The sequence below is a fragment of the Venturia canescens genome, chromosome 6, assembly GCF_019457755.1.
Source record: "Venturia canescens isolate UGA chromosome 6, ASM1945775v1, whole genome shotgun sequence".
Classification (NCBI taxonomy): Eukaryota; Metazoa; Arthropoda; class Insecta; order Hymenoptera; family Ichneumonidae; genus Venturia; species Venturia canescens.
In genome coordinates, this window is record NC_057426.1 from 3,388,166 (window position 1) to 3,411,265 (window position 23,100).

At 38.5% G+C, this 23,100-nt stretch overlaps 5 protein-coding genes and 1 long non-coding RNA gene across 6 annotated transcripts; 2 read left to right on the plus strand and 4 right to left on the minus strand.

Moving 5' to 3' along the window:
• Positions 1-1,041: 1,041 nt before the first annotated feature.
• Positions 1,042-4,610, minus strand: LOC122412330 (uncharacterized). The gene is made up of 5 exons (XM_043421801.1): positions 4,562-4,610; positions 4,220-4,337; positions 2,045-2,194; positions 1,817-1,957; positions 1,042-1,230 (listed from the first exon to the last, which is right to left on the minus strand). Exons 2-5 carry the CDS (start codon positions 4,262-4,264, stop codon positions 1,042-1,044), a joined length of 525 nt encoding a protein of 174 aa, XP_043277736.1. The 5' UTR covers positions 4,265-4,337; positions 4,562-4,610.
• Positions 4,611-5,152: 542 nt separating this feature from the next.
• LOC122412078 (uncharacterized) lies at positions 5,153-7,980 on the minus strand. Its single transcript, XM_043421355.1, has 4 exons — positions 7,718-7,980; positions 6,277-6,426; positions 6,035-6,175; positions 5,153-5,422 (listed from the first exon to the last, which is right to left on the minus strand). The coding sequence occupies exons 1-4, from the start codon at positions 7,802-7,804 to the stop codon at positions 5,312-5,314; spliced, it is 489 nt and encodes a 162-aa protein (XP_043277290.1). The 5' UTR covers positions 7,805-7,980; the 3' UTR covers positions 5,153-5,311.
• A 672-nt stretch (positions 7,981-8,652) lies between these two features.
• On the plus strand, positions 8,653-13,033 carry LOC122412151 (neprilysin-11-like). Its single transcript, XM_043421493.1, has 18 exons — positions 8,653-8,814; positions 8,909-9,078; positions 9,156-9,314; positions 9,420-9,503; positions 9,589-9,800; positions 9,910-10,110; positions 10,206-10,304; positions 10,403-10,544; positions 10,646-10,763; positions 10,901-10,991; positions 11,296-11,472; positions 11,560-11,672; positions 11,754-11,812; positions 11,889-11,940; positions 12,032-12,099; positions 12,198-12,343; positions 12,419-12,592; positions 12,677-13,033. Exons 1-18 carry the CDS (start codon positions 8,795-8,797, stop codon positions 12,911-12,913), a joined length of 2,322 nt encoding a protein of 773 aa, XP_043277428.1. The 5' UTR covers positions 8,653-8,794; the 3' UTR covers positions 12,914-13,033.
• On the minus strand, positions 12,860-14,760 carry LOC122412153 (uncharacterized). Its single transcript, XR_006261297.1, has 3 exons — positions 14,637-14,760; positions 13,070-14,481; positions 12,860-12,994 (listed from the first exon to the last, which is right to left on the minus strand). It is a non-coding gene; the product is annotated as an uncharacterized lncRNA (long non-coding RNA).
• LOC122412150 (neprilysin-11-like) lies at positions 13,791-18,438 on the plus strand. The gene is made up of 18 exons (XM_043421492.1): positions 13,791-13,930; positions 14,013-14,206; positions 14,289-14,450; positions 14,530-14,613; positions 14,742-14,953; positions 15,061-15,261; positions 15,352-15,450; positions 15,644-15,785; positions 15,904-16,021; positions 16,135-16,225; positions 16,301-16,477; positions 16,557-16,669; positions 16,750-16,808; positions 16,907-16,958; positions 17,045-17,112; positions 17,589-17,752; positions 17,830-18,003; positions 18,088-18,438. Exons 1-18 carry the CDS (start codon positions 13,911-13,913, stop codon positions 18,349-18,351), a joined length of 2,394 nt encoding a protein of 797 aa, XP_043277427.1. The 5' UTR covers positions 13,791-13,910; the 3' UTR covers positions 18,352-18,438.
• Positions 18,399-20,904, minus strand: uri (unconventional prefoldin RPB5 interactor). Its single transcript, XM_043421494.1, has 5 exons — positions 20,544-20,904; positions 19,924-20,173; positions 19,687-19,836; positions 19,433-19,580; positions 18,399-19,239 (listed from the first exon to the last, which is right to left on the minus strand). The coding sequence occupies exons 1-5, from the start codon at positions 20,601-20,603 to the stop codon at positions 18,459-18,461; spliced, it is 1,389 nt and encodes a 462-aa protein (XP_043277429.1). The 5' UTR covers positions 20,604-20,904; the 3' UTR covers positions 18,399-18,458.
• Between the last annotated feature and the right edge of the window lie 2,196 nt (positions 20,905-23,100).

The window sequence follows — 23,100 nt, forward strand, 5'->3', positions numbered from 1 at the left end:
TTCCTCTAGAGACATTGGTCATTCTTTCTTCACAGTTGGAGTGCAAATCCCCTTGAAATGAACCATTTACAAATGAAAATTCACGCAATCAAAAATTTACGCTTGTTGATTAATTATTCTGAGTGATTCTGGTGATTTTCAATTTTTCGTTTTTTTTTATCACCATTTACTTTTAACTTACAGCAACGACAAGAGCGAAGCATTGAGAGAATATAAATTTGGACATCGTTGTTGAGACGATCGCTGTAAAACAAGGTGAAGGAAAACGAAGCGAGGCTCGTTGATATAAACGCAAAATGGCGAAATTTATCAATTTCGTATTTTTTTTTCTTTTTTTTTTTAATAGATTCTGGAACATCTGAATCACCTTATCGTGACATGACACCGCTAATCCCGAAAGAAAAACGATATTATTATGATAGATAACGAGGAAAAGACACTTAGCAACAGCGCCGAAAAATATGTCCTTCGAACGTTATCATTAAAAAAATATTTGACCAGCAAGAATTTCAATACTCTACCGAAGTGACGTTACTGCTGACGTAGACACCGCTCTGTAAAAATGTAAAAAATATTGGAATCCCTACTAGCCTAAACTCCATAAACGAAAGCCCCCTTAACATGGACCGAATATCATTCGATGTGGCTCGCAGTCAGGGAACTGCTGGGTACCCCCTTGCGCCAGGCTCGTTACACTATACCCCTTACCTGCGAATTATCCACTTATGTTAGTATCCATTATGCACTGTATTTGAGGATGCGATGCGGAGGGGAAAACAAAGTTTTTATATATATGATAAATTTTCATGGCGCTTGTCCGGCTTCAAAAAAAAACAACAGAACGACACTCTCGGAAGGAAAATTTCAAAAACTGCGTCTCTACGCAAAGTATAGAAAGAAAGCTCGTTTTTTTCAAGCCAATAATACGGAGGAACGGGTGGAGTAGAAATGTTGAGATGAAAATAAAACGAGATTGAAGTGGAATGCGATTTTTATTGATCTTAAATAACAAAATAATATTTTTCACATTTTTCTGTTCAATCATTCCAAAATGTTACACCAGCTTGACGAATGTTTTTTTTTTTTTTGCTTCAGTCGCTTTTCGTTATATTTTCGTCTTTTGGAATTTGATAAGTAGTTGACGTATCGATGACTACTGGATGCTAAAGTCGCTGTTGAAGATACTTTTTTAATGTACCTTTTCACGATTTTTCTTAATTTTGCAACAATCTAAATAAGAAAAACAAAAGCATTCTATTCAATACTATTCATAACTTGAGATTCGATATTTTTGAGAGTTTTAAAGTCAATCAATTGATCTTTGACTCATCAGAAAGAAGCCTGACCGAAAAGCATTTTTCGTCTGTCATTCTTTCAATGGAGTAATAATAGTAGTTCATTTCCAAGTATACCCGTATGGATTTTTACATAGTTCCCCCCTCCCCCCATATTTACAAAAGTCTTACTAGATATCTTTCCTTTTCCTTTCCATATTCCTGTTCTTCAATTATTCTTTTCACTTACATTTTTCCTCATCATCCATTCGTATCTTCTCACATACTGACACAACTCTTTACTCATTTTTCCTTTTAGTGTTCTATATTTATTTTCTCTTCCACTCCTTCTCCTACTGTTTTCTACCTCTGCCTTCCTCATGTCCCCTTTAATTTCGCTGCGCTCGCAAATGCGTGTTAAAGTTTCCTCTTCCCTTTCACATTTTCTACATTTGCTTTACCCGTACCCTTTGGATCTTTCCCTTCCTATATTCCCACACATTCTTTCAATATAATTAATATGTAATTCAATGAATACTCACCGTTTCGTTGCATAACACATGACGGGGTGTGAAAAGGATCGGCCCACCGTTTTCTACATTTATCGGATCCTTTCCGTCTCGTACCTCATCCATGAGGTCAGTGATAGATCGGAATCCCTCTCTGACCGGCTTTTGCAATCCCTAGGGTTGAGAAAAATCAGCGTATCACTACTCGAACGAAACGTCGATAAATTGTGCTACTGTTTTGCCTTAATTTCAATTTCTCACCACAAAATAAACGACTCGGTTATCCCAGAGGTGATTGAACGCATAGTTCATCATCATGTCGCTGTATGTTTCTCGTATTGAATTGATACACGCATCCTTGGCAGCATCTAGCGAACCTTGTTCACGTGTTACCGATGCACCACCAGCCACCTATTAATTGATACCATTGATACAAATAGTTCCAGTAGTTGAATAAAAAACTTTTGGACAATGGATTTCTAGTGTCGCTCAACGGAATGATCCACTTGGCAATGCAAGTCGTTTAATTTCCAAATTCTACGGTTCCACTACGAAGTAACGAAATTTATCAACAGATTAATCTTCCCCGTCGCTGCTGCTGTTTTTGGTTAAACGTATATATTTAAGGCTCTGACTCGTTATTATTTGAGACCTTGGAGGATTCGCATCGTTTTACTTAGTTTATGAATATTTGTTCAGTCGATAACATATAAGCGAACAACAGTTATTAGAAATTATGGAAAATTTATATTAGGAACGTAGCAAAAGATTTCATCGTGGGACCAATATTTGGACTTCGAAAACATCTGCTACGATCAATCGTCGACGTCGCTGAAAGATTAGACACTAGTGCGTACGCTAATTTAGGGAATGATAAATAATGTACACCCAGCTCAGAGAAGAAAGGAAAATGGATACTGAACGGAATGTTGGGATTTAAATCCCAATTACTGTTGCTCAATCCACCAATCGAGCCTCAACTGAATCATATTCCGACAATCATCCGTTTTGCTCTTCCAATTGAGCTTTCAATTTACTAGCCAGAAATTCAACGAAATGAAATGAAATCCATGATTCAAATTCTCTTAAAATTTCCGACATTCTCAATTGTTGACATAGTAATGAATATCCGTTGATTTGAGTTGAAAAAAAGATCGAAATATACAGTTCATTCAAACTTTCAGACATGCAACGGAGTTATGTGCCATTTCAAAATGTTTAATTTGAGTTGTCGAGGCACTTGATACGCCGATTATTAAAGACTTTCACTCACTTCCTCTTCACCTTTTGCTGGAGGAGCCAAACTTCCGATGATCGCAAAGACCGCGAAGGAAATTGTAAAGAGGTGAAGTTTCTCCATTCTCGAGACATGCTTGAAAGCAGACTCGGGTGTGATGAGGAACTTGGTTAACTGCTAAACGTTGTTGGAGAAGAATGGAGATATTTCGAAACAAAGAAACCGAATTTTATATTATTTGAAAAATGCGCAATTTATCTTACTGCGCGTTTCCGCTCGTCAATAAATTTTCATTTATTTTCGAAGCAATCTATATGCACGTGGTACTCGAGCAGTGGTAATGAAATGTGATAATGGAAAAATGTTAGTTCATTCGTTTGTGCTTTGATCTAATGAATTTTCAGTTCAGCATATACAGAAAATGGAGGAGCCGAAAAAATGACTTTGCTGGAGTTTGACAAATGGTACCTGACTGGTTGACCTGGCAGGAGGTTGACAAACAAAACCTGACTCAAACGAATGTGGATGAAAAACGAATAGTAAGCTACTAGATTACATATCGATAAAATTATCTGTCTGCCAGTTAAAATACCTCAGCGATCCTTAATACTCGTGAAAACTTGGAAAAACCTTTTTTAAATGGATTGGCAATAGTGGATGCAGAATTATACTCGATCTTGCGAACCTCAAAGTTGATCCTTAAGGAGTTGCTTGCTTGCCTAATCTTAATTACATCACGGGACTAGGACAGCTGTTAGAAAAATCTCCCACGCGAACGACTGGTATGATGATTTTCTCATCTAGTACATTTCTGCACTCTCCTCTAACATCATTCTCGACTGTCCTGAACGTCTTCCTTCCTTAATATTAGTCAACTATAGTCTTCTTATTTTTCAATTTAGCATCAATCCGCAGATTATCTCGATCTTTGTATTGTTTATCATTCACGTAATTTTGAGCCTGTTTCACTAATTCTAAATACATCGGTTTTAAACTCAATCAATCGGCATAATTCGCCTAGAAATGGTGAAAAATTATTAATAAAACAACACCGTCCACAATTTATCTTCAAATTTCAACTGGAGAACTTTTTTTTTAATTCCGCAACCCCGCACGTTGTTTCATTGGTACGAGATACTAGGAAAAAGCTCAGAATCAAATTTTAAGGGTTCGTTTTGTTGGTCTTGATATTTACTTACCGAAACGATGAGAGCGACACAACAGACGATGAGAATTTTCGACATGGCTCGCCGGGTGGTTGGTCTCGAGCGTTTAATCCAGCACCACTGAAACGAGGCTTATATATTCGCAACTCATCTAGTTGCGAGGTCAATGATAGTTATTTGATCAGATACGTGAATTTACATATATTCAAAATAAATCTAATTTGTCGACGTTGGAACAGCTGAATATTAACGTGTAATAACGAGAAGCGTCTGTTTCGCGAATGAATTAAAAACCGATATCTACTCGTATTCTAGGTTCGAGAATATCATCTATTTCGTATTTTTTAACAATAGATCCTGGAACAGCTGAATTACCTTATTATGACATGACACCGCTAATCCCGAAAGAAAAACGATATTATACTGATAGATAACGAGGAAAAGACACTTAGCAACAGCGCCGAAAAATATGTCCTTCGAACGTTATCATTAAAAAAATATTTGACCAGCATGAATTTCAATACTCTACCGAAGTGACGTTACTGCTGACGTAGACACCGCTCTGTAAAAATGTAAAAAATATTGGAATCCCTACTAGCCTAAACTCCATAAACGAAAGTCCCCCTAACATGGACCGAATATCATTCGATGTGGCTCGCAGTCACCCCTTGCGCCAGACTCGTTACACTATACCCCTTCCTGCGAATTATCCGCTTATGTTAGTATCCATTGTGCACTGTATTGGAGGGTGCGATGCGGAAAGGAAAACAAAATTTTTATATATTTGATAAATTTTCATGGTGCTTGTTCGACTTTAAAAAAAACAACTGCGAACGATACTCTCTGAACGAAAATTTCAAAAGCTGCGTCTCTACGCAAAGTATAGAAAGAAAGCTCGTTTTTTTTCAAGCCAATGATACGGAGGAACGGGTGGAGTAGAAATGTTGAGATGAAAATAAAACGAGATTGAAGTGGAATGCGATTTTTATTGATCTTAAATAACAAAATAATATTTTTCACATTTTTCTGTTCAATCATTCAAAAATGTTGCACCAGCTAGACGAATGTTTTTTATTTCTTACTTCTGTCGCTGAGATTTTCGTTCATTGAATTTTAATGAGTCCTTTACAACCGGATGACTTCTGGAGTCCTTGTTGAAGATACTTGCACATTTAGTGTTTTCCTCAAAAGGTCGAGCGAGTACATGTTGACGATTTGGCCTAATTTTGTAGCAATCTAAATAAGAAAAACAAAAGCATTCTATTCAATACTATTCATAACTTGAGATTCGATATTTTTGAGAGTTTTAAAGTCAATCAATTGATCTTTGACTCATCAGAAAGAAGCCTGACCGAAAAGCATTTTTCGTCTGTCATTCTTTCAATGCAGCAGTAATAATAGTAGTTCATTTCCAAGTATACCCGTATGGATTTTTACATAGTTCCCCCCTCCCCCCATATTTACAAAAGTCTTACTAGATATCTTTCCTTTTCCTTTCCATATTCCTGTTGTTCAATTATTCTTTTCACTTACATTTTTCCTCATCTTCCATTCGTATCTTCTCACATACTCAAACAACTCTTTACTCGTTTTTCCTTTTAGTGCTCTATATTTATTATCTCTTCCACTCCTTCTCCTACTGTTTTCTCCAGTCATCTTTCTAGTCCTTCTACCTCTGCCTTCCTCATGTCCCCTTTAATTTCGCTGCGCTCGCAAATGCGCGTTAAAGTTTCCTCTTCCCTTTCACATTTTATACATTTGCTTTTCCCGTACCCTTTGGATCTTTCCCTTCCTATATTCCCACATATTCTTTCAATATAATTAATATGTAAATCAAGGAATACTCACCGTTTGGTCGCATAACACATGACGGGGTGGTAAAAGAATCAGCCCACCGTTTTCTACATTTATGGGATCCTTACCATCTCGTACCTCATCCATGAGGTTAGTTGTAGCTCGGAGTCCGTCTCTGACCAGGTTGTGTAATCCCTAGGGTTGAGAAAAATCAGCGTATCACTACTCGAACGAAACGTATTATATTTAACGACGAAAAATTGTGCTAATTTTTTGCCTTAATTACAATTTCTCACCAGAAGATAAGTGTCTCGGTCACCGCTTAAGTGATTGAACGCATGGAGCATCACCATGTCACCGAACGTTTCTCGTATTGAATTGATACACGCATCCTTGGCAGCGTCGAGCGAACCTTGTTCACGTGTTACCGAAGCACCACCAGCCACCTATAAATTGATACGATTGATACAAATAGTTCCAGTAGTTGGATAAAAAACTTTTGGACAATGGATTTCGAGTGTCGCTCAACGGAACGATCAACTTGGCAATGCAAGTCAAATAATTTCCAAATTCTACGGTTCCACTACGAAGCGAAGAAACTTATCAGCAGATTAATCTTCCTGGACGCTGCTGCTTTCGTATTTTCATTCTCTCAGCGTCTATTGAAGCAACAACGAGCGATGCTTTTTTTGTTTCAAGTATCGCCAGCTCTACCGATTTTACTGATACGTGGTGTTTATCATCAATTAGTTTGGGGAATTCGAAGGGTTTACTAAACAAATTATTTCCTCTTATTTTTTTGAACTAATTCGTACAAGATGAAATTCAGGGGGTTCGTGAAGCTTGATAATATGATAATTGAACTTGCACGACAGTAGCCCGTCAATTATACGTAAAATAATAGCAAAAATTCGAAATGATTTTCCAGTATCATTTGCTTCGAGTTATTCTTTTCAGTCCTTCTAATATGTACTCACCGATGCTGCAAGAGCGGCATAAAAAATAATAATGAATTTAGACATGGTCGAACAAACTGAGTCGATCGACGTTGAGAGTTTGCTTCAAAATCGCTCGAAATCGGCTTATATGAGCTTCAAGCTGATATCTAAGTACGGAATCACTTTGAAATTCGTTTTTTGTCAAACGTAAATATTTAAGGCTCCGACTCGTTGTTATTCGGGGACCTTGGAGGATTCGAATCGTTGACTTAGCTTATGAATATTTGTTCATTCGATAACACAAGCGAATAACAGTTATTAGAAATGATGGAAAATTTATATTAAGAACGGAGCAAAAGCTTTGCGCCCCAGACTTTATCGTGGGACCAATATTTGGGTTTCGAAAATATCTGCTACAATCAATTGTCGACGTGGCTGAAAGATTAGACACTAGTGCGTACGCTAATTTATGGAATGATAAAAAATGATAAATAACGTAAATTCAGCCCAGAGAAGAAAGGAAAAGATGGGATTTAAATCCCAATTACTGTTGCTCAATCCACCAATCGAGCCTCAACTGAATCATATCCCGACAATCATCTGTTTTGCTCTTTCAATTGAGCTTTCAATTTACAAGCCCGCAAAAAATCAACGAAAAGAAATAAAATCCATGATACGAATTCTCTTAAAATTTCCGACAATTTTAATTGTTAACCTAGTAATGAATATCCGTTGATTTGAGTGGAAAAAAAGAACAAAATATCACTTAATACGTGGATTATTAAAGATTTTCACTCACTTCCTCTTCACCTTTTACTGGATGAGCCAAACTTCCGATGATCGCAAAGACCGCGAAGGAAATCGTAAAGCGATGAAGTTTCTTCATACTCGAGGCGTGCTTGAAAGCAGACTCAGGTGTGATTCGGAACTTGGTTAACTGGGTAAACGCTTTTGGAGAAGAATGGAGATGTTTCGAAGCAAAGAAACCGACTTTTATGTCATTTGAAAAATGCGCAATTTATCTTACTGCGCGTTACCGGTTGTCAACAAATTTTCATTTGTTTTCGAAGCAATTTATCGGTGAGCATAACCCATGATAAAACGAGTCTCGTCGCTGATTCTTACCTGACAATTTTTTGATGGGAAAAATTCCAATCAGCGAGTACACAAAGCAAATTTTATGTTTCAATTTCGAAAGAACAACGTCTGCGTAACTGTTTCGTCCTTGTCGTCTTTTTGTTTACCTCACGTTCTAACATTCATCTTCCGCCAGATACACAGTCCTATCGAAAACACTATCAGTTGCATAACGAAGATTTATGCCATAGATTGTGCATACTGCAAAAATTTCGTAGAGAAGCATTCAAAACCGTTTTTTCATCTAGTGATTACAAAAAATAACAAATCATAAGCGTTTAAGATTGCTTAATTGCATTGGCATTTACTTTTTCTTATCACAACTGACCTCCGCACTGATTAATGAGCATCCGATAAATGACGTTTTGTAGAAAAACGGTGGCCGAGTATTATCACTACGAAATTAAAAAATGAAGTAGCAAATCTCGATTTCATGTTTGTCAAACAACGGAAAATCTTCACTCAACCCTTCCACATTGTTTCTCTTGGCTATTCATCTCACTCTTCTCGGACACAATCTCTCCAGACGGTGATCGTTTGAATAATCTCCATTCGAATAGAATCGTTGTCAGAAGAAATTAGTAAAGGACGAGCGAAGTTTATCGTTTACTACAAATACTGCAGCTTTATAAGTGCACGATCGATGCGGTGACGACATTGTCATTTTGAAATTCGGAGCCACAGTATCGCAGTGTCATCAGTAAAACAATTAAGTGCAGAAGAAGTTCGCGAGGACGAAATGAAGGCTTTCAAAATATCGTAGGTTGCGAGCGACTTGGTCTTTTGTTTTTCGTATTCAGTTGAGTTACATTTGAAAAACAAAGAACTTATGAACGGATTTGAACGTTTACAGAGTTTATTTAGGCCTCTGGAGCGCTATTTCTCTCGCAAGATCCAATCGAATCCCACTCTTGAATCAATCAGGCATTCCGCCGGAGAACGACAAATTCGATGTCGCCGTGGAGCAATCGGACAAAGCGAGTGATTACAAAGTCTGTAGAACAGAAGAGTGCAAAAAAATCGGTACGCCCAGCAGACGTTGCAACTATGAAAAGTATCGTCACCACAAAACGAGTTACAAAATAAAAATGATTTTGCAGCCGATGAGTTTCTCAGCAGCATGAACCGAACGGCAGATCCGTGCGACAATTTTTACGATTTCGTTTGCGGTGGGTGGACTGAAGATCTCATCCCAGAAGGCTCACAGCGTTGGGATCGCTCTAAGATGTTCCAAAAGCTCGCCTTGCGTCGCATTCGTCGTGAGTTTATTCAATAATCTTATTTTCATCGGATCATAATACTCAAAGAGCGAATCTTTACGAACGTCATGGACAATGAAATATTGAAAAATGTCGAATTTACAGAAATTATGGAAACTGAGCCCGAGCCTACTGACATTTTGCCAGTGAGACAAGCTAAAAAATTTTACCGATCGTGCATGGATACGGGTACGAACAAAACGCCTGCACCCAATAAAATAACGTTGTTTACGTACGCTTCGCTTGAAGTAAACTACGGTTTTTTGCAACTCAGAAACTCGGGACCGCAGAGGGATAAAACCCATAGAAACGATTTTATTGCGAAGAGGCGGATGGCCCATAGCTAAGGACGAAGAAGAGGGGGACTCGAATGAACGGAATTGGCAGGAAGTGGCCGATAGTTACGTGCGCTTGACAGGTTCTCACGTTTTCTATCGTATTACGGTTGCGGATGCAGTGAAAGGTGCAACATCGAGCGAAATTAATGTGAGTTTCATTGCTAGATTTTTCGTTACGAATTTTTACGTTAATTCGTCTCCGATAACCGGTTTCCAGCGAGCGCAGTTTTCATTCGAGTGAAATTCTGCATGATTAGATCGAGCCTCAAAATCTACCGCTTGCCGAGTATGTGCCATTGGAATACAGAAATTATCGTAGCAGTTATAACGAGAAATACAAGGACCTTGTCGCCGGAGTCGCTCGAATGTTTATCGAGGATAGTCGAGCTGATGTATCGACGGGGAAATTGTTCAAAGACGCAAATGATATAGTCGAGTTCGAAAAGCAGATTCACGAGGTACTCGAGCAGTGATAAAAAAATGTGATAATGGAAAAAATGAAGAAAAGTTAGTTCATTCGTTTGTTCTTTGATCTAATGAATTTTCGGCTCAGCTTACAGAAAATGGAGATGCCGAAGAAATGACTTTGCAGGAGTTCGACAAATGGTACAAACAAAAGCTGACTGAAACGAATGTGGATGAAAAGCGAATAGTAAGCTACTATATTAGATCGATAAAATGATCTGTCCGCCAGTTGAAATGCCTCAGCGATCCTTAGTACTCGTGAAAACTTGGTAAAACCTATTTTAGATGGATTGGCAATCGTCGATGCAGAGTATCCTCGATATTGCGAACCTCAAAGTTGATCCTTCGGGGGCTGCGTACTTGCCTAATCTTAATTACATCGCGGGGCTAGGAAAGCTGTTAGAAAAAACTCCCACGCGAACGATTGGTATGTTGATTTTATCGTCTGATCCAAACCTTGGCCAAGGAATAAAATGATGGTGTGAAAAGTACATTTATGCACTCCCCAACATTATTCTGTGCTATTAGTCAACTACATACACTGGCATTTTGTCGCAAATATGCTGAGGCACACGAGCGAGGATGCGATGAAAAACTTGCAGGCATTTTTGATGGAAGCACGTGGTATGGAAGAAAGGCCTCCGCGGTATGTGCAATTTTGATGACTCCTGCATTGCAATATAAAAAGAGAAATCAAATCGAAGCTAAAATTCAAACCAAGTCGTAATCGTGGCTTTGGGTTCGACTTTATTTACTTTACGTGGCCAAATTGTTGTTCGATAGCTGGGAAGAGTGCATTGGTGATACGATAATGAGTCATGTAAACGTGTACGTATTCGTAGGAAAGTATTTAGAGGAAGAAACCGAGAGTGCAGTAAGTAAAAATTGCCTTAGTCACAAAAAAAGGAATCGCAATTTTATGAGGAGAAAAAATTCCAGTAAAAACTGCGATGGTGCCAAAAACTTCTAAGTAGGGTTCTATATCGTAATATTTATTAATATTACTCAAAACGAAATACGCGATTCAAAAGTTTTTATTCGAAATGGACTTGAATATTACAATATGTTATCGGTAAAAATCTCCAAAATTTCTGGCGTTATAGAACCCTGACACAACGTGTTATAGTAATTTTCACAACTTTTTATTCCTCTTCGTGTACTGATCACTCGGATGGCAGGTTACCAAAATGGCTGAAAACATACGAAGAGAGATGAATAAAGAAATCGAAGAGGCAACGTGGCTCGACGAAAAATCCAGAAGCATCATTAAAGAGAAGCTCAGAGACATTAAGATCCTAATCGGTTCTCCAGACTGGTACAAAGATAAAAAAAAGGTTATCGAGTTCTATAGAGGGGTGAGAATCACACGAAACTCTGGACGCTTACAAAATCCAAATCGAAGGCGAAATGATTATCACTTATTTTTCCCTTTCATATAACAGTGGATTATTGGTAATGAATATTTTGAGAATACATTGAATTCTATGAGGTTCACAAATAAAAAGTTGTTGAGCAGCTACACGTACGCGACCACAACTACAAAAGAGAGTGAGCTGTAAGTCCAATATCAGGCAGATTTATCTCTACAACTAAAAAGCTCGTTAAACCTGAATCATTGATTTGACTGTTTTTTTAGATGGTCGATGCTTCCGACAATAGTAAATGCTCAATATCTTCCTTCAGAAAATGAGATCAGTAAGATATTGAAAAATATCGATAAATAATGACACTGTAAATCCTGATCTGCTTATTAATAACAATAACTCCATAGACGTTCCGGCGGCAATAATCCAACCTCCTCTTTTCACGCCACACATTCCCGAGTAAGTTAACAATCAATCTCCGTGCGAAGGTTAATTTAATTTCCGAAAATCCCTATGACAACAGTGCTCAAGTTTTTGTCTTTCTTGTCAGCAACGTAAAGTACGGATCGATCGGGGCCGCGATGGGTCACGAAATCGGTCATGCATTCGACAACTCAGGTTGGTTCAACAAAAGTATTCTGAAATGCGTATGGAAACTGTGGCGTAAGAATGGTAACGAGTTATTGATTTGAAACGCTGGTTTAATTTAACGACAGGTATTCGGTATGGAAATACATCGAAACTTTCTGTATCAGCATGGAAATACTACTACGAGAGAGCCGAGTGTTTTGTCGATCAATTTAACAAATATTACGAACACTCAGTATCCGCAGAAGCGACAAAAACGATGCAGCAGGCGGTGGTATATCGAGCATTCGGAAATGAAATATTCAGTTCGAATATTCGATGTTCATAATTTGTCGTTTTTTTGTAACAGCGGTCCGCTAGAGAAAAGTCTGAGCATACGCTGGCAGAGAATATTGCTGATACCGTTGGAATCCAGGCTGCTTTTGAGGCATATAAAAAACTGGAGAAATCGGGAAGAAGTGTGCGGCTCGAAGGACTGGAAGACTTTACGGACGATCAACTTTTCTTCGTTTCTTTTGCTGCGGTGAGTCGAAAGGTTTTTCATATCGAAGAAAAAACTTATTATTCCACCCTGCAACTATGAAGTTACTCAATTTCGCGATTTCAGTCATGGTGTACGATAGGAACACCGGAGTACGAAGAGAAAGAGAAAAAATCCGATGACGAACACAGTCCTCCTAACTTGAGAGTCATCGCTTCCGTTTCCAACACGAAAGGCTTCGCCGAAGCTTTCAAATGTCCTGCTGGCAGTCCGATGAATCCGGATACCAAGTGCAGCGTTTGGGAAGAATTGACGCCAGAGCCTGAGAAACCAGCCTGCATCCAGAAAGGACCGAGTCGCTGAGCTGTAGCGAGACCAAAACATCGCTTTGATTCTGCATGGGATTCCCATTGCAGATTTATTGTGTAGCGTGTTCTATTGTATCTGTAAACAACCAATGTATATATCACACCAACGTATTAATTATGTATCAATATACTGAAGAAAAAAAATTCTTACGGAGATCAGTTCGACTTCACTCCCACTCCAGGGAACTTCGAGTCATTCAGTACATTCTGTACATTCTGAAATTTGTGTGTGATCGACTTAGCCACATGGCATTTCGAATATCGTCCTATATTCGAATATTATTGGAGAATTCCAACTGTTGACGACTTGCACGACTTCGTACCGAAGTTTTATCACAAGTTCAATATTGACGAACTTCCAATAATATATTTTTGGGAAAAAACATATGCCAAGAAAAAAATAAAGACCGAGACGAGTGAATGCATTGCTCTCCGTAGCAGTGGACAGTGGAACTTCAAAGTGTTCCGTCGTCAAAAGATTTTGAGGCTGGTTACCAAGATCGTCTGAATCGATGCTTCGAATTTCTTCAGTCGCAATGAAATTTAGTGGTTTGCTCGACAGGCTGCCGGGTTCGATAGTCGTTGGGAAGGCACTCGCTGCTGTACAATCTTCACCGAACTGGCGCGTAAATAGTTTCAATGCCATTTATCTCGCGTAATAAACGAATTTTGCACGAGGCCCTTCCGCGTTTGGCTTATCGAAAAGATATTACAAGCTGGTATTATTTTGTACGTGGAGGCTCCTCGTTATCTCCCTCTTCCCGGATGCGTTGTATCCGGAAAATAATTGTTCCGATATACAGCATTGACGTATTCTTAATATCAGGAGAAATTAGATTTGAATGACTGAGGTTTATCAATGACCATTTAAAGTACGAATTCGTAGCTGCATCAGCGAGATGGTGAGCGAGTGCCCCTCCAGCAACTCAAAACCATAACGATTTGTTAGCTGCAGTCAAGAACAGTGAAGAGTGTTCAACGCGTTTAACGAAATGTTGGCTCAAAAAATATCGTAAGTTGGAACAACCTTCTCAATGCCTGATAATAAAAAATCTGCCCTAATTTGCCATTCGGTGGGATTGGAATGTTTGCAGAGCTTGGTGCATCCTCGTCGCTGTGATTTCAGTCGCGAATTCCGTTCAAGCTTCGCTTCTCAACAAAGCAGTTTTTCCCAACGACGAAAAACGGCCGTCATCTCTCACCAAACACGAGTTTCAAGATTTGGCGAAAGGATCAGAAAAAGTAGGAGAATACGAAGTCTGTAGAACGGATGGATGCAAAACAATCGGTAAATCGTGGAATTTCGCAGCTCTAAACGATGTCGCTGAAGCACTGAATTGGATAAAAATCCTCTGAAAATGATTTTGCAGCCAAAGAGTTTCTCAGCAGCATCAACAAGACGGTGGATCCGTGCGATGATTTTTACCAATTCGTTTGTGGCGGATGGACCCCCGAAAAAGTAATTCCGCCGAGCTTACCCTCTTGGAGTCGCATTTCGATGTTCCAACAGGTCGTTAATCATCGGATAAAAGGTCAGTGAACTCGACCGAGTTAAACGACAGCCTAAAAAACACAACGAACGATTAAACATGCAGGAATTGGTATTTACAGATATTTTACAAACGGAGCCTGAGCCCAGTGACATTTTACCAGTGAGGCAGGCTAAAAAGTGGTATCGATCTTGTATGGATACAGGTGACAATGAAATTTTTACTCACGATTCAAAATCCACGTTCCCCTTGAAATTGGCCGTCAAAACTTCCCTTCCCACTCGATTTTTTGAGGAGCAACATCAAAATGCATATAATTCTTTCACAATTCAGAAACTCTGGAAGAAAGAGGATTGAAACCAATAGAATCGATTCTCCTTCATGCCGGTGGTTGGCCCATAGCAATGGACGAAGAGGAATGGGACGCGGATGAAAACGATTGGGAGAAAGTGGCAAACAGCTACACGCGTTTGACCGGTTCCCACGTTTTTTACGATGTGATCGTTAGTCCTCCGCAGAGATGGCAAAAATTCAGCAAATTGCAGGTAACAAGTTCCTGGTCCAAAGTTTCGATGCCATATTTTCGAACGGATCCGTCGTTGGAAGCTCTTTTCCCGCTGCCATGACTGAAAACAGAATTTTTAATTAATAGATCAAGCCTCAGAGTCCTCCCCTCGAAGAACAAGTGCCACTGAAGTACAGAAATTACAGCGGCAATGACTACGAGGACTACAGAAATTTCGTTGCCGGAGTAGCGGCGATGTTCATCGAGGAAAGCCGAGCTGACGTGTCGGAAAAAAAAATGATGAAAGATGCAGAGGACATCGTCGAGTTCGAGAAAAATATTTACGAGGTAACAGATCAGTAATGAACAGCTGTAAAGAATGGAAGTTTGTAGAGACACGCGAAATCTCAACGACACTTTCTCATGTTTTCGATGCAGCTTGCACAGGATTCGAACTACTGGTCCGAGGCCTTGGAAGAGCTTGCCCATTGGTACAAAAAGGAAATGAACAAGTCGAATGTGGATCCCAAAGCAGTTGTGAGTAGTTTCGTCACTCCAACGTTCAAAACTGCCAAATTTTGTTGTCAAAGTGAATCTGGCATTTGAGGTGCCTCATGAGTCGTTAGGATGGGCCACAACGTTGCTGACGTCTTTGAAAAAAATTGATAACCAGCTCAAAATTATTTTGAATCCCATGAGTTTAAAAAACTATCAATGAAACCTTTTTTAGATGAACTGGCAATCGTGGGTGCAAGATTTATTTGACAGCGTGAACATCGAAGTTGATCCGATGACGGAAGTCGATTTGACCTCTTCCAGTTACATCATCGGAATGGGAAAGCTCCTAGCGGAAACTCCGAAACGAACGATCGGTCTGTAAATTAATAACCAGAAATTAGATTGCACAAAGTTGAAGATTCGTTTGAATAAATTGTTTTTAAATTCTGTCAAATTATTTTTCAATAAAAAACTCACGTTTTGGGTTCACAGTGAATTACATACATTGGCACTTCGTCGCAAATATGTTGAGCTACACGACTGAAGGAGCCAGGAATGCTTTGTACAGACTTTTGATGGAGGAATACGGGATCAAGGAAAGTCCACCGCGGTACGCACGCTTGAGCCCAATCTTTATTCCAATTTACGTGATAATGTTCAAGCCTCGTCAACGATATTCGTCGAATTTACTGATGATAAAATGTCTGAATAATTTTTCAACAGTTGGTCCGAGTGTGTTGCCGATATGAAAATGATTCATGCATCCGCGTATGCGTTCGTCGAAAAATATTTTACGGAGAACACTGAGAGTTCGGTACGTAAATTTATTGACCAGGTGCACGAGCATACTCGAGTTTCGAAATATCATTTTCAATGGTTTTTTTACCAGGTGAAAAATATGTCGAAGAATATCCAACGAGCAATGAACGAGCAAATCGATGCATCGACTTGGCTCGACGAAGAATCCAAAACGTTGGCCAAAGACAAGCTTAACAGTATGAAAATCTTCGTTGGTTTTCCAGATTGGTATAAAAATCGGAAATTAGTTACAAAGTTCTACAAAGGGGTAAGAATTTCGATTATTCTCCACGAAATTTCTGAAACAGGTGAGAAATTATGCTTCATTCGTCTCTCGTACGTAACAGTTGCCCATAGGGAATGAGTATTTCGACAACGTTCTCAGCTATCAGCGGTACGAAAGGAAACAGCTTTTAAAGAGTTACTCATACGTGCCGGAATCTGACGAAGAAAGTGAGCCGTGAGTATACGAAATTTTGTTGTGTTTTCACGCAACGGTAAAACTCCTTAAACCGAGTTCGATCGAGGCTCTTTTTCCAGATGGTTCATGGATCCCATTACAGTGAACGCTGTGTACGGGACAGAAGAGAATTCATTGAGTAAGATGATTCAAAAATCCAAATAATATTTCCCCTTCATTTTCAAAACTGACGACATTTCTCATGCAGTGAGCTTCATGGATAACTTTTCTTCACAGACGTTCCGGCTGCCAATTTCCAGGCTCCTCTTTTCACGCCCGACATTCCTGAGTAAACAAACATTCAATTTCGTTATAAAAATTTCGAGTAAGCTAGAAATTCAAAGAAAACTTGTGTATTTTATTTTTTTATTTCAGTAACGTGAACTACGGAATCGCTGGCGTCACAATAGGGCATGAAATCGGTCACGGATTCGATAATACCGGTAAATTAGTCTCAAGTAGACCCTAATTTTACTCCCGCACTGATTAACCACTTTTATGATATTTACGTTCGAAACACCAATAAAATATTCACAAAGTCATAACTACAAATAAAAGTGACCAATGCACAACAAATCAGATTCAAACAAACCGAAGTTAAAAATGTGGTGTTTGTCAGGGCCACAGAAATTACCGAAGTGTTGAAATTTTTTCAAAATTTTGCTATTTTCAACCATTTTTTACTGATAAAAAATTAATTAAAAAGTCAATATACCAAAAAATTAGAATTTGCATCGTTTTTCAAAAAAGTATTCGGACTGTATAATTACACCATAAAAATAAATGATTTTATGACTTCTACCAAATTGAACATTCACTATGACTGGAAAAAAATGTAAATAACCCAAGAAACTGCTACTTTGAGTATAAACTTGATACTGATTAATTAATTATTTACAAATGTTTGATGGCTCTGTAGGTATAATGTTCAGTAAGGATGGAGATGAAACAGATCTTTCCGAATTCATTTTAAGAAGTTACTACCAACGTGCCGAATGTTTTATTAATCAATTCGACAAGTATTACGGGTATACAGGAGAACCGGCAGATACAAGAACAACAGGGGCTCTGTTCGAAGAGATGGTAAGATTGGTGCTTCGACGAGCTTGAAAAACTTTTGCCCGCTATTGGTTGTTTAACACTTTTGAATTTTACTCCAGTTCAGACATAATCGAAAGTCTGAATGGACGAGAGGAGAAAATATGGCGGATGCCACAGGAATTCAGGCTGTTTTCGAAGCATATAAAAAACTGGAGAAATCGAAAAAGAGTGTGCGACTGGAAGGGATGGAGGAATTTACTGACGATCAACTTTTCTTCGTTTCTTTTGCTGCGGTGAGTCGAAAGATTTTTCATATCGAAGAAAAAACTTATTATTCCACCCTGCAACTATAAAGTTACTCAATTTCGTGATTTCAGTCATGGTGTACGATAGGAACACCGGAGTACGAAGAGAAAGAGAAAAAATCCGGTGACGAACACAGTCCTCCTAACTTGAGAGTTATCGCCTCCGTTTCCAACACGAAAGGCTTCGCCGAAGCTTTCAAGTGTCCTGCTGGCAGTCCAATGAACCCGGAAGACAAGTGCAGTGTTTGGGGAAAATTGAAAAAGAAGAAGCCTGACTTGAAACCAGCTTGGATGCGGAGGAGACCGAATCGCTGGGGAGGACAGTGGCGAGGTTGATGTCGACGTTAACATTCTGTGTTAATTCCAGAAGTAAATCATTGATGTTTCGTGGAATAAATGATTGTAATCACTTGTCTATGCTAATTTTTTTATATTGATAGAGTTCATCTTTTCATTCGTTCCATTTTGAATTTGCTAAGAGGTCTCTTTTGATCAGGTACTTGATCAGGTTTTGCTGAAGGTTTTTCAAAAACGTGTTCTTTGATGTCCTTTACGACCGTGTTGTAAGTGGAAACACCGGCTAAATTTTCATCGATTTCGTCATCGATACTTTCATCAGTTGTTGATAAGTCAGAGACCATCGATGAGTTGGCAATTTCGAGGGTGTTTGGATTTTCGGAATATTTGAGTATCGGTTTCGGCTTCGCAAGCATTTTGTAAATGTCTCGAGGGCTTTCGATCGTTTCGTTGTTCTCGGAATCGAGAATTAGGGGCTGATGATCGGAATGCTTAAACTCGATTCTCACGACCTCGTCCTCGCCCGATTCTTCCTCGGGCGGAATGTCGATCGATTTTTTCTCAACTTCTTTCGCCGATGCAAGTTGTTCCGTTTGATTAAAATATTTGATTTCAGGCTCACCAAACATGACACTTTTTTTCACGCTTCCAATTGTTCTTGGCGAATCGGAAATATTCACATTGGAATCCGATGTTTCGGGAAATATCTTTTCGCTCGCATCGTCCACGAATTCTGGAGGTTTCGGGATAGCTCCAGCAACTTCGCAAGGAGAATCCGTTTTCGCTTTTGTTGATGCAGCTTCCGACTCACTCTCTTCATTTCCTGAACTCTCGTCGTCGGTTTCCTCCGAACTATAGTCCGATTCTTCGTAAACCTCACCTTCGCTTAAATCTTGAGTGTAAAAATCTGGACAAGCAGCTTCGAGCCTGTTGAGAAAAAAATCATTTCTATTTTATTGAACTGATTTCAATCGTTTTGACATTATTTTTATAAAAATTAGCGTTTTTGACATAAAAATTAAGATTTAGAATCACAGAAAGTCCCGCAACGTAGGCATTTCAATACTAATTGAAGCAGATACAAAAATTGTGCATTGACAAATGAAAATGCTCAGAATACCTATGCAATTCTGCTTCCAATTCTTCTTGCAGTTCTAAGGCATCGAGCTTTGCAAACAAATCTTCCTCAGTCTTAATATCCTGTTTTTCGACATTCTTTAATTCAGCCAGTTTTGTCCTGTATTCTTTTTCCCTCTGTCGATGTTTTACTGCAAAATTAATGGAAATGGCAAGTTAAATCTGCGACGCTTTAGTAAGAAGAAAAATGCAAGAATTTATCAAAACGAATGTATTGCAGTAGAAGTTTTGTTTCACCTCGCCAATCTTCGAGTTGTTCTTCGTTCCAATGCTCAATCAAATCTTTCCTTCCTTCACTTGCAAACGCATCAAAACATTCAGGAATCTGTTGGCGCATTTCATAAAGTTTGTGCTCTTTTTCTAGACTGCCTAAAATATCATCAGCTTCTGCAAGAATTGAAAAACATTTCTAAAACTTTAGTTACTAATTTTTATTTTCTTTGAAATATTTCATGCGTCCTTTATCTTTCTTACTCTTTATCCTGCGCCTACACAGAGCAAGCGCCTGTGCTGCACTGTACTTTGCAAAATATCCTTCGCCGAGGGACACCAAAATCTCATTTGTGTGAGTAAGTTTCCCTCGCATAAGAGCTCTTTTTCCAATAGGCACCATACACTCGACAGACAGTTCTTTCGAAAAGGTTTCTAAACTCTCAATTACTTTTTCATGACGAGATTTATACTCTGACCACGTTTGAGTTTGTTCATCGTTCCTTCTGATTCCCTAAAAATGATTAGGAGAAAACAAAAATGGAGTAAATCCAAAGATAGTTTACAAATGTATTGTTTTTTTTTTTTTTTTAATAAACCAAATATATTCGGAAAGTAAGAAAAATTGATTTGAATAGTAATTTTCAAAAAAAAGAAAAATTCCAGTGTTGACTAATGATCATTGTCATCAATGGTTACTCCATTTTGGTATCAAAATATGAGTTTGAAGAACGATTCCATTTGATTCAGTTTAGAAATAAATTTATTCACTCACTGTCTAACTTTCCATAACTATTTCTTACATTTGTTTTATGCTAGATAAAAAATACAAACTTTGCATTGTGCCCTTTTTTCTGAAGGAAAAACAAAATGATGAGAATTACCTCATTGAGAGCTTGATTCAGAATTGATTGTTGATATTTTTGCAGTTGTTCATAATCCATGGTTTCCTTTTATAACTGATTTTCTATATTTTTTATTTCTCACAACTCAACTTAACCTCTAAAATCTTAACGGGTAATTATTATCTTAAACATGGTTTGCAAAAATGAATTATTTCTGTTGGTCATCGGGATTACAAAAATAATCGCACTTTGAAAAATGAATCAACAATCAAGAAATGAATTAAATTTATAGGTGGCATAAAGATGCAAGAATTTAAAGATCCACGGAGTCCCGGCCATTCGGCACGGGCACGGATGTAGCAAGCCGGTAAAACGAGTGATTGTAACGAACGCCATTTTGTCGATGACGAGAACTACGAATAAAGACCATGCTTTTTAACAATTTTTGTTAAGAACGATTCCTTCTATTCCAAAGATGGTAAGTCAGAAGTCTAATCCAATCTCATTTTCTTTAAATAGAATGAAATTGTTATCACGAGAGCATAAGATTTAATCTTGGGAACGATAAAATCTGAGGATAGATGAAAAAATTTTGTCCACATCGTATTGTACAATAAACAGGCAAAAAATAATATTGTGAATTTCATCTTTGCAATCGCTTATCTGACATTCTTCGAGCAAGTTTATAAATTTATTTGAAGTGATTTGGAAATGTTATTTGTTAACAATCGATAAAGAAAGTTTCCAAATTCGAAGCCATAACTGAAAAAAGTCTGTTTTCCTTCCCAGATTGCTGAAATGACCCGGAAATTGTTAGCGCAAGTTCAGAAAGCTAATTCCAAACTTAACTAAATTTTCATTCGTTTAAAAAATATTTAGTATGTAAAGTCAGAAAATTTAAACTAAAAAAGAAATATTCCTCATCGCAGTGGATTACTCATTCTAACCTCTGAAACACAAGTGGAGAAACAAACGAAAACTCATAATCATGCAGTCCCACAGTGTATTCATATTCTGTCACGATTATTATATTCAAATAATCTGGGCATCTAGCTCCAATGGGAAAGTGACTCTCGTGAAAGGACGGTAGCCTAGATACTATATTTATCACATGCCAAAGTGGTATGTAGTACAGAATTGAGCACTCGTGCATCCCCTTCCGACGTCATAATTTCCACTGATGCTGTCGCTACTGGATATATTAATCAGTATCATAAAATGTATCATGGTGTGTACAGAAGATAGGGGGCAACGTATCCCTCGCGAAGACAATTAACCCACACTACGTAAACAAAGCGTATACGAGCTGTAGGTATAGCAGATTGGAATATGCAGTGACTCGATGAAAAGCGTAAGGGCTCGATGCGTGCAGTATTACGCGACGAATATAAGAACGTACGACCTTTTAACCTTGAAATATACTCGCACGTATATAACGACGTGTGCGTAATGAAAGTTGAAGAGATATTACGGGCATTGAAGTACGGTTTGAGCTGGTCAGTAATGGTATCCGGTTCATCGTCTGCATGTATATAATCCCTGTTTAAGTGGGATACAGTAATTAGTATTTTTTACACGGAGTGCAAAAGTGGGGCCTCTCCCGAGGGGAGATTCTCTCGATTATTACCGCGGCGCCCTGTTTTCCTCCGCATCGTCTAATTTCCCATTTACCTTCACCCTCCATCTCCCTCCCTCGCGCCCCGGCCACTTGACCCGCCGAGCTCGCACTCTCTCTTCCTTTACTATAGCTCTTGCAACGTATTCGTTTGTACCGGTGCTGCCAAATATACGCGTGACGGTCGGAGACGAAAACTGAACTAGAACACTGAAAAAACTTTGGTTTTTGCGTTTTTATTTTTGCATCAATCGAAACTTCGGGAAACTTTTGGGTTTTTTTGTACCGTATAGAAAATAAAGGACTAAGTGGAAAATTCAAATACACCGACATTGTTTAATTATTTATTTACAATTTTATTTGTCGATTTCATCTTCGATGGAGATCCGTCTTCGGTCACTCGGGAGTGACAATCTGGAATTTTCTTTTGTTGCAGTTCACCGAGATTACACTAAAAACCTCAGCGACCCTCCCTCCCTTTTTCTCTTACCCGTTATTTCCCGTTATGCAGAGCAGCTGCGTCGGATGATCTCGACAAAACGCTCGAGTCAAGTGTCGAGTCATCTCCGCAATTCTTAGTTCATCTATATATACATACGTCCGTGTATATAACAGATCGTTTTTTTACAAATACCTGCGTTTTAGCTGAAGGCTGCGAATATTCAACTTTTTGCGTTAGTGCTCATTATTATTTTGTTGAAAGCACTTATATTTTCCCGCCGACGTTAATCAACTCGCGTGATAATAAAAACGTAACGTTAACGTTTTCGAAAACTTTAGTGAAAAAAATTGAAAACGGAAACGCACGAGAATGAAAAACCGAAATGGAAGTGTAACATTGAACGACAGAATTTTATTGGTTGCCGCAAAAGACGAAATTTGAACGAAAACCCACTACGCAACATTGCAGGCTGACACGATTTATTTATTCTCCTTCGCAATTAATAGTAATAATAATAACGAAGCGATTATTATTCCGCT